The sequence below is a fragment of the Xenopus tropicalis genome, chromosome 2, assembly GCF_000004195.4.
Source record: "Xenopus tropicalis strain Nigerian chromosome 2, UCB_Xtro_10.0, whole genome shotgun sequence".
Classification (NCBI taxonomy): domain Eukaryota; kingdom Metazoa; phylum Chordata; class Amphibia; order Anura; family Pipidae; genus Xenopus; species Xenopus tropicalis.
This window is the reverse complement of record NC_030678.2, coordinates 73,858,996-73,870,403: the sequence shown is the minus strand read 5'-3', so window position 1 is coordinate 73,870,403 and position 11,408 is coordinate 73,858,996. Positions and strand designations below refer to the sequence as shown.

Sequence of the window (11,408 nt, the reverse complement as noted above, 5' to 3'; positions counted from 1 at the left end):
GCTCTCTGTGGACCATGGCTTTTGCTGTGGGATGCGACTAAAAAAATGTCAGGAAAGACCAACTAGAGCAGCTGAACTTTATTTGGGGTTAATCAGAGGCACTTTAAATGATGGCAGGTGTATGCTGACTCCTATTTAACATGATTTTGATGTGATTGCTTAATTCTAAACACAGCTACATCCCCAGTTAGAAGAGGGTGTGCACACTTATGCAACCACATTATTTTAGTTTTTTTTGGTTTTCTTTCCTCCCACCTAAAAGATTTCAGTTTGTTTTTCAATTGAGTGGTACAGTTTATAGGTTACATTAAAGGTGGAAAAAGTTTTGAAATGATTTATCTTTGTCTCATTTTTGTACAGCACAGGAACCCGACATTTTACCAGGGGTGTGTGTGTGTATATATATGTGTATATATATATATATATATATATATATATATATATATATATATATATATATATACACACATACACACACACTTTTATGTACTAAAAATATTTAATTAACCCCACTATTGGTAGACATTACTTTCATTTCTTTAATTTGTAAATGACAACCTCTGTTCCCTTTCATCTTTGAAAAAAAAAAATTTACAGTGGGTGGGGGGTTGCTTTTTCAATCATTACTTCATTCTAAATATTAATACAGCCTATATAACCAAAAGACAGAAAGCCATTAGTCTAAATTTTCTGGCCTAAATCAGCATTTCCTCAAAGTCCCTACAATATCTAGAAATAGTTTTTGGCACAAAAAAGATGGATGCTAAAATTTATGCTGCAAGTGAAAGTATTTGGTAGGTATTACAAATATGCAATTCTCCTCATGAACATAGTATTTAATACTATATAGTTTATGTAACCAATATACCACCGAAAGAAGCTCACCCTTCGCCCACTGTTAGAATAGGGTGGCCATCTGTCTGGTTTTCAGATGCTCAAATTAGGAAACCTTAAGAGAATGACACACATCACAGTTTTGCCCCTTGATGTCAGGGACAAACCAACTAAACAGCACCAACAAGCCCCCTGATGTCATGCATTCCTCCCTAATGTAATTTGTCCCATCCCTTACCTGGACTTCAGGTGCCCAAAACGTAAAAACCATAGGTTAGAACCATGACAGACTGTACATGCATTTTATGCACACATTTCCCCCTGGAAATGGCACTCCCAAATTACAGGTATGGGACCCGTCATTCAGAACGCTTTGAATTTTGTGTTTTCTGCATAAGGGGTCATTTCATAATTTGGATCGCTGTATGTTTAATCTACTAAAGAATTATTAAAACATTAAATAAACCCAATAATTGTTTTGTCTCCAGTAAGGGTTAGTTATATCTTAGTTAGGATCAAGTACAAGGTTCTAAATAATTTTTAAATATGTGAATTATTTGATTAAAATGGACTCTATGGGAGATGGCTGTCCCATAATTCGGAGCTTTCTGGATAACAAATCTTATTTTTGTTAATTGCAGTGTTGAGGGAAAGTACCTTACCTTTTTGAACAATCGCCCAGAGTCTTCACTGATCTGACCAAACCGTGGAATAATATTATTCAGGTAGATATCACTAAGTGTTGCATGATCTCTACTCTCCCTCTTCACCTGAGTAAGAAGCAGGTTCCAGCAGTTCACCGGAGATAATACATTCTGATCTTTCCTGCAAACGGTTGATAACCACAAAATTAAACAGATTTAGTATCAAAGTAGACTTGTGACTGGGAAAAAGACAATACTAAATAATTACTGTTACCTCATAATAAGATACTGAATTTATCTTAAAATAATTATGACATTTTAGGGCTCTAGCACACGGGGAGATTAGTCGCCCGCGACACTCGCGACTAATCTCCCCGAATTGCCATCCCACCGGCGAAAATTTAAATCGCTGGTGGGATGGCATACGCGACACCGCAATTTCAAGTTGCCTTGTGAGGAAACTTCCGCAATTTCGTTGAAATGGCGGCGCTGCGTATGCAATCCCAAAGGGATGTCGCGGGCAACTAATCTCCCCGTGTGCCAGAGCCCTTAGACTACATCCTGACTGTTACAGGCCATGTTTAGTCTTGGTTTACCCCTAAACAATAACTCTTTTTTGAGTAGATAATATATCTAAAAAATATTCCGTGATTTGCCAAAGTCATCCGAAGTTTCCTTTCAAGGCAACTTCGGTGACTTCGGCAAATCGTGGCACTGCGAATGCCATCCCGATTTATATTCTAGCGGTGGGATGGCATTGCCCATGACAATGAAGATTTGTGTGGCGACTAATCTCCCCGTGTGTCACTGCCTAAACGGTGAGTCTCTGCAAGTCCTGAATTATTTGTGCACATACTCACCAAACTATATCAGTAAATATTGCCCTTTTAAATCCTTTCCCTTGATCCACCATTTAGTGATGGGCTGTGTGCTCCCTCAGGGGTCACATGACCAGAAATAACGCAGCTTTTACTGTAACAGGAAGTAGCATGGAAGCAAAAGGCAGAACTGTGTCCATTAATTGGCTGATGTTGCCTAGCGTGCATGTGTGTCTTGGCTTATTTGTGTGTACTGTGAATCCTATGATCCCAGGAAGCGGCTCTTAATTCTTAAAATGGCGATTTTCTATTTAGGAGTACCCAACAGCATATACAGGTATGAGACCTGTTATCCAGAATGCTTTGGACCTGGGGGTTTTCCGTAATTTGGATCTCCATAACTTAAGTCTGCTAAAAATCACTTAAATATTAAATAAACCCAACAGGACTGTTTTGCCCCCAATAAGGATTAATTATATCTTAGTTGGGATCAAGTACAAGGTACTGTTTTATTTATTGCAGAAAAAAAAAGAAATAATTTTTAAAAATTGGAATTATTTGCTTATAATGGAGTCTATGGGAGATGGCCTTTCCGTAATTTTGAACTTTCTGGATAACGGATTTCCGCATAAGGGATCTCATACCTGTACTACTAAAAAAGTATATTTTTATGAAAATGGTTTATTTAGATGAAGCAGGGTTTTACAATTTGTACTTGTTTATGCAAAATATTTTTATAGAGACCTTCAAGTGAGAATTTGTTAAATCTGCAACAGCAGCACTTAAGCTGGTCATACACGCACCAATATAATCGTGATTTTCAGACCGTCTGTGGGCTCCAAATGTTTGTCCCGAGAACTTTCATACCATACCATAGCGGTCACTTAGTCGTTTGGACATGTTAGAACATAACAATAAAATCTGTGCATGTATTGTGTATCTGATCATATCCTTGGGGGACCTACAATGCATTTCCAGGAAGTCTGGAAATCAAAATACCATTACCTGCCATGGAATATGGGTCACTGGGAACAAAGAGAGTGAAGGCAATTTCATTTCCATGGTGTATTTTAAAATGCTTTTAAATTCAATTATCCAATACAGCAGAAGGCTGGTAATAGATGAAACTGATATAGCATTGTGATGGTACACAGCATTGTATTAATATTTATTCTTATTATTATTTTTAACACATTAAAAAGCATTAACATTTTTTCAGACAGTTGTTCAACAGAAGAGTTTATACTTTAAATGAGGATTAAATATAAATGATGACTTAAACTAGAGGTAAAAAGATTCCTGTTTGTTAGAGCTCACAATCTAGGAAATTGCATAACAAATTATGACATCCATGTCCCCAGCCCAGAGAGTTGGGCCAAGAGGTATTGCCACCCATTTTGACAAGGCAAATACCAAAATGTTGTGCCACCCTGTCATTGTGCACTAAGTACGTGCCTCTTGTTCTTACCCTTATTTCTGGCCATGCTAGCCCACACTCATTAAATAGCACTACTGAGATCCAGAGAGCATGTTAATCAGGATTGTAAAGTTCCATTATGACTTCCCTTTAAGCACACAAATAACATATCTAAATGCAATAATTGATGGAAACTTGATTGGTCCATCTGTTTTTATCATACAAACTATGTAATATCTATCGATTTAGGTGGCCAAGCTTGCTTAAAGAAACAGCATGTGTAATGCCAGCTTCATAACTATAGGACTCACTTAAAAACTCCCAACACTTGAAAAATCTAAAGAGGGACAAAAAAAAATGCTGCGCATAAAGTGGCAAAACCATGCCCATTTTGTGACCACATCCCCTAAATACCACGCCCATTTTACAAAATTTGGCATGTTTTTTAAAGTTTGAACACATTTCTGGGGGGTTTGGAGTCTTTTTTTATGTGTCATTACAGTTTTGCTAAAAAAAAAAAAAAAGGTGAAATTGCCCCTTAAGCTGCAAGTCTCAGTTCCCCCAAGAGACCTGTTTAGCTTTTTATTTACAATTGTATCTAAGTGCAGGTATAGCTTGTTAGATTTTCTGGGCTCTCTGCAACTTATTTAAATAAGTTTGAGAAACACTGTATCTTTTTCAGCATTCAGTGCAGCAGATCAAAGGGAAATGATGGACTTTTCAGTAAGAATCCAGGACTGCGGTCTGAGCTGTTAAAATCAGGATTGTCCTGTAAAAATCAGGACAGTTGGGAGGTATGCTGTATGTGCAAAACTGAAGAAACAATTAGCTTTGAACAGTCTATTAGATGTTAGAAAAGGAAAACAAAGATCTTAATGGTTAGTATGTGTAGAACCTCTGTGCTATCCATTTTTAGAAATTTTGGCTCAAAGGGGCTGATTATTATCAAAATCCTTAATTTGCAATAAACATTAATACACATTACAAAATGCAATCCTAATGTTTCGTGACAATCAAAAATTAAAATCAACCTCGCTGGCTTAAACTAATGCCAATGGGGCTGATACTTGGCTTGCGGAACAACTTGCAAGTATGTGTTTTGGCACCGAGCATTGCTCCATGTGGCAACAGCTCTGGGTACAAGCACAGGGAAAGGCTGATGCTAGTGTAGGGGCTAAAACACAGGTTAAGGATTAGCCCCATGTGGCATTCATCTCATGCCAAGCTCATCATTTGTTTACATGTAGTACTGTATAGTACAGGTATGGGATCTGTTATCCGGAAACCCCTTATCCAGAAAGCTTTTAAACTACGGAAAGGCCATCTCCTATAGACTCTACTACTGTAAGCCAATAATTCTAATTTTTAAAAATGTTTTCCTTTTTCTCTCTAATAATAAAACATTATCTTGTACTTGATCCAAACTAAGATATAATTACGCTTCTTAAAGGCAAAACAACACTATTGGGTTTAATTAATGTTAAAACTATTTTTTAGAACACTAAATCCACATCGATCCAAATTATAGAAAGATCCCATCTCTGGAAAGACCCAGGTCCCAAGCATTCTGGATAATAGGTCCCATACCAGTATTGTGAACTAATAATTGCTTTACAGGACAATCCTGAATATCAGATACATAATGAAACCTATCATTGATATGGCCCACTTCAACAGCAATGTTTTTTTTTTGTTTTTTAAGTTGTGAAAGTATAATGAGTCTACCCTTGGCTCTCATGGCATAGTCTAACAGAGTGACTAGAGCGGGATTAAATTTTCTCCTGGCTGTGATATTTCTATGCCCCACCAAATGCAGTGAGTGAATTAAAATGCCTGGGATTTATCCTGGCTGTTTAGTCTGTTGAGAGGATGGATTTAAGGTCATTTGCAGGATACAGATTATGGTGTGCAGTGAAAGCTTAACTTAGATGCCAACCTAAATCAGTCAGGACTGCAAATTTCATTGAAGTGTTTCCTGCAGCAGGTCCTGATAAAAAAAGAAATGAATGCAGAACACAAATTGTGCTCATGTAAAGCTGATATAAAATTCACAGATGGTGTTGTCAAAGTTAAGGCACACTTTTCAATTCCAGTCCCGTTTTCAATTCCCGTAATCATAGAAAGACGTGAAAGTAGTTATTTTTCAGCAATAATGTCAGATCAAAGTGTTTTACATGCAGCATTCCCTATGTTAGCTAAGATATTTTCAGGTGATTTGTCACCTGTGATTAGCTCAGATTCACAGTGGGGTGACAAATGTCCTCATGTGCCCCTAGACTGGCAATATACCCCCTTAACCAACAGGAGTTCAAGAGCTTGTGCTCAAAATACTTTCGATTACCAGTATAATTCCCTTTGTTGTGATGGGTTTGTTAGCAAGAATCTATTATGCAGGGGGTTATCTATGCACTGGTAATCTAAATTATCTGCCTTACAAGAACCAAACATGGGGTAGCTTCATTTTCCCTGTTTAGCTCAAGCAATAACAATAATTAATTATTACAATAGGCAAACATATGTTCAGCACAAGCCCTGTTCATTGACTCATGTTACTGCCCCTTTAGAGAAATACTAATGTTTTTCAGGTTTAACAATAATATCAGGTTAGATTTGTGCCAGGAATCAAACACTTTGCCTCCCATAAGCCTCTATGCTGCACACAGATGTTTTGACTTTGGACTTGGAGTCAGGGAGAATAAACTGATAAATCTTTATCACCTTAAACTTACTAGTATAGGGTGTAACTATAAGCAAGACAGACCTGGCAGCTACTGGTGAGCACAGACATATAGAGCTCCTTTCAGGATCATGACTAATGCAAAATTTCCATTAATCTCTTAGATACAGATATTGTTTCTTAAGGTTTGGGAGGAGCTGGTTTGCCTTGGGTAATGACTATGAAAAGCATATGGAATACCGAATAAAGTTCCAAACTTTATGCCAGGAGTATCAAACTTCAGCCCAAATCTAAATGCAGGATAGAATGGACTTCATACAATGTAAATGTTGAACAGTGATTTTGTGTCCTCTGCAAATCCTGCCTTTTAACAATATGGGACACTGAACTTTCAGCCCCCTCCCCCCACAGTACAAATATTACAGTATCCTCTTGTTCCCTTCACACTGCTTTCTCTGGATGCTGTCACCTCCTGTCCCCCTGCTGCATCCTGTCCACCTGGATCACACACATCACTCTCACTGATCCATGGTCATCTCCTTCCTCTATACGTCACAGTTCATGTATTCATCACAGTGCATTCTATGAATGTTGTAATATACTTCCACCTCTACTATTTTACCTTAATACAGTGCTGTCCAACTGCTCCCCTCGCCCCCCAGTCTGGCTGCTGTGACTGCTTACCTTGGTGTAAGCGTCACATGGTATCAGTACTAAGATTACCTGCAAACCCCCTCCCCCCTGCAGTGTTTACACCTCAGATTCAGGATGTAAACTCATGTATGATTTACACCTGTAATCCCTTGCATTGTTCACATATTTAAGTCGCTGTAATGTTCACAACTTTTAGTCCCAGCTTTGTTGACAAATGAAGCTCAGGCTTTAAGTGCCCACATTGTTCACACCTTAGACAGACTGTAGGAGCAGCACCAGCATTGTGTCACTGTATGTAATGCCTGCCCTATTCTGCCTGTGTGTGCATACTCTGCCTGCCCTATGCTGCCTGTGTGTGCCATACTCTACCTGCCCTATACTGCCTGTGTGTGCCATTCTCTGCCTGCCTATGCTGCCTGTGGAAGGGGAACCTGGCAGGGGTTTGTTTTGGGAGTTTGTTAGCATTTAGAAATAGTCATTATATTATCCCTAAGGTGTGTAATTATGTGCTGGGGGTTGCCCCCCCACAGGGGAGGAGGCATATGGATTTAAGGGCATGTCTTAATATAAAAACTTTTTTTCAAATATAAATAAAGGGTGATATCACTGCAGTGAGCACCAACCATGTGGGTTTTTGCTGCGCTACCACCATTAATGTGGGTATGGTCTTAAAAGCTCTTGTGATAACATGGGTGTGGTTTAAAGTTGGTGTGGTTTAAAAAGGGGTCAAAACTGGCTTCCACTATCGACCCTCAGTACCACAGAAGTTGGACAGCACTGCCTTAATACATTTACCAGTTTATAACAAATGGCACATTTGTTATTTGTAAGTCTGTATGCTCTTTATGTAATAGCACAGGTTGTTCACGCATCTACACCACCCAGGACATTTGAGGATGTCCTTTCATCATAAAGGGGAAGTGTCATAGGACTAAAAATGAACCCAAAACCATACTAGATTTTACAAATCTGTTTCACTTATTGGGCTTATTTTTCTTCAGTATTATTGTACTATATAAAGCAGAAAAAGTTGAGACAGAACCCTAATAAAATGTATGGCCACTTGCACATGTGCATTCTAAAGGTGGCCATACACGTGAAGATCTGCTCGCCTGGCGAGGTCGCCAAGCGAGCAGATCTTCTCCCGATATCCCCACCTACGGATGTGTGAATTCGGGCAAATTTAGGCTAATTAATACAACGGCAATGGGCACAGTTGGTTCGAGGATCGCATCAACAAGCCGATGCGGTTCCTGATCCGACTGAATTTTTTAACCTGCCAGGCCCGTCGTTGCTGCCCCTACATGGGCCGATAAGCTGCTGAATCAGTCTAAGGGACTGATATCGGCAGCTACAATCGGCCCGTGTATGGCCACCTTTACACAATACGGTACAGATACCTTTCAAATCTGACTGTCCTGGGCACATGTCTAAGAATATTATTGTATACTATATTAAATCTGAATTGTTTTAGGATTGTGTTGCTAATGTGATAAAATAACTAACTGAACATTTTTGGATGTTTAAGATAAATTCTAATTTTTGTGGGAAAGGATTTTCTTAAACATCCTAAAGCTCAATTATTTTATTGCATCACACACTTCGATTACACCCACAAGCATAATTAATTCATTTTTACTTAGGAAGACAGATCTACTCCCATTAATTGACACAGAGATCTCTTCTCTAAGGCCAATGGCACATGTAAGATTGCCATCTAACCAGGCCTGCAGCAGTGAGGGTTTCGGTGGTGATGTTGTTTGGGTGGGGCAATTACATCATTGGGCAGGGAATAAGTGGTGGGTAAAGTAATATGCTGCGGGACATGGGCTGGAGGGATAGTTTGTACTACTGCATACTATCAGATCGATACACTATGATATTTTTACTGCCACGCCAAAATTACACATAACATACATCTAGGCAATGCAAACAATTATAAATCCAGTACACAACACATCTTTTTTTTACCCTATACACATGAAACATCTATATCCAAAATGCATTCATTACTACCCCCATACACAACACTCTGGACCACCTTGCTCCTTGCTTGCAAATAAGGGGACATGGGATGAAACCATGCTGTTGTCCTTGATATTCTTGGAACCAAGACTTAAAGACTGAGATACCCACATTTTCCAACCAAAGGCTGAATCGCCAAGGAGATTTTTGTACTGAATAAGTCCAACAAGAACTGCACTAAATGTTTATCTGTGATGTCCCACTTAGTATGAAGCTCAGGCAGAACTACTACTGGCAAAAAACAGCTTTTTCTTTTAGATACCAGATGTACTCTTACAGTAGGGCCCTACCCTGTGTTGTGATGTTAATGATCCCATAAGCACAAATTTTCACAATCTAGTGTTGCTCCGTACCACAACACTATATTATTAGTTGGTATTTCTCAACCTATTGGTTAAAGCATATTCTTGCCATCAATACATTGTTCCTTGCATCATACATACATGACCCTTTAAGACTTTTTAACTAAACCAAAAGAGTTTCTTTTGCAGGTCCTCAAAAACAATATCTTCTAAAAGCATTTTAGCAATCATCCTATGTGACACAAGCTTCCCTCTAGCCCTAGTACACTTTGCACCACTTAGCACTTTTAAATGACATATAACCCACTTGCCCTTACTTCTGGCACACTCCAATCTTTCCACTAACACCCTCAGTGTCTCTTCCACATGTTTTCTGCGCTATAACAGGAATTTCAGGAATTGTCAGGCTTCACACAAAACATCTGCTGTTTACTACAATCCCCAGGAAGAGACATATGCCAGATACCATGTTGTAGAAACACCCAACTCATCCTGATGTGTACGCCCAGACAATATTTAAAGCTACAATCCTTCCTAAATCTGTCAGTGGCAACTGCTGCTGATAACAAACTGACCAACATAACTTTTACAGCTAAAAAAAATTTTGTTGACACTGTAACACTACAGAAACTTCTCTGAGCCAATGTTGACTGCTTACTTAAACTGCTGATCTTTGGCCCCACGCGTCTTTGAAAGGAACCTTTCGGTAAGCTTCTCCAGGTTTCGGGAATAATCCATTTCTATCTCTGCCTTCTTGCGGAAGAAATCCTGTAGGTCTTGCAGAAGCTGAGTGCGTAGATCACATTGCTGGTCAAGGCATTTTAATTGTTCTATGAGCTGAGCTCTGATCTCTGTAAAGTGGAAAGTTGGGGGAGACAAAAAAGGAAGGTAAATATCACTTGGGAAAAAAAACGAGTATACATAAGACAGATAATGGGAGGTGATGGGCAAGACAGTATTTGGCAAGATGAGATATAGTAGATAAAATCATATTAGCTAAACGGAAGACAGCTTAAAGGAGCAGTTCACACTTAAAATTAACTTTATGTATGATGTAGACCAGGGATCCCCAACCTTTTTTACTTGTGAGCCACAGTCAAATATAAAAAGACTTGGAGAGCAACACAAGCATCATTAAAGTTCATGGAGGTGCCAAATAAGGGCTAAGATTGGCTATTAGGCAGCCTCTATGCACACTATCAGCTTACAGGGGGCTTTATTTGGTAGTAAATCTGGTTTTTATTCAACCAAAACTTGCCACCAAGTCAGGAATTCAAAAATAACTACCTGGTTTGGGGGCACTGAGAGCAACATCCAAGGGGTTGGTGAGCAATATGTTGCTCACAAGCCACTGGTTTGGGATCACTGATGTAGACTGTGATATCCTGAGGCAATTTGCAATTGGTCTTTATTTTCGCTGGTTTTGGAATTTAGATTTTTGTTCAAATTTGAAATTTTAGCAGCCATCTGGTTGCTAGGACCCAAGTTACCCTAGCAACTATACAGTGATTTAAATGAGGGAATGAAAGATGAATATGAGAGACCTGAATAGAAACATAAGAAATAAAAAGTAACTATAAAACTGTAGCCTCACATAGCATTTTTATTTTGCTGCCAGGGGCCAGTGATCCCCATTTGAAAGCAAGAAAGAGGCAGAAGGCGGCAAATCATTCAAAGTCTATAACAAATAAAAATTAAGACTAATTAAAAAGTGTCAGCATATTCTATAACATACTTCAAGTTACCTTAAGGTGAACCACCCCTTTAACTGAAGTTAAACTATTCGGGAGGGTGGCCATGTAAGGGTGAGAGAAATGCAATGAGGACAAGAACTACTAAATGACAATTGTCTAATAAACAAAGGGTTGACATGTGATGAAAATCTTGGAAAAATAAGCTATGGCAATAGACAAACATCTTTGAAAAAAAATAAACAAGATTTTTTTACAACAAGGGAAATTTCATAGTAAAATCACTGAAGGACACTGCTATAAAAAGAAAAATCTTACAAACAAGCAAGCACTACATGATCTCCAT

General features: G+C 38.7%; 1 protein-coding gene across 2 annotated transcripts in view; it reads right to left on the bottom strand.

The window, feature by feature from the left end:
• The window catches only part of srgap2 (SLIT-ROBO Rho GTPase activating protein 2), a 108,133-nt gene that overhangs the window by 50,907 nt on the left and 45,818 nt on the right, over positions 1-11,408 (bottom strand). For both annotated transcript variants that reach the window (XM_002940508.5, XM_018091543.2), the window contains 2 exons: positions 10,030-10,222; positions 1,497-1,659 (listed from right to left, as the gene is read on the bottom strand). In XM_002940508.5, coding sequence (XP_002940554.1) covers positions 1,497-1,659; positions 10,030-10,222 — 356 coding nt within the window. The remainder of the gene's footprint in view (positions 1-1,496; positions 1,660-10,029; positions 10,223-11,408) is intronic.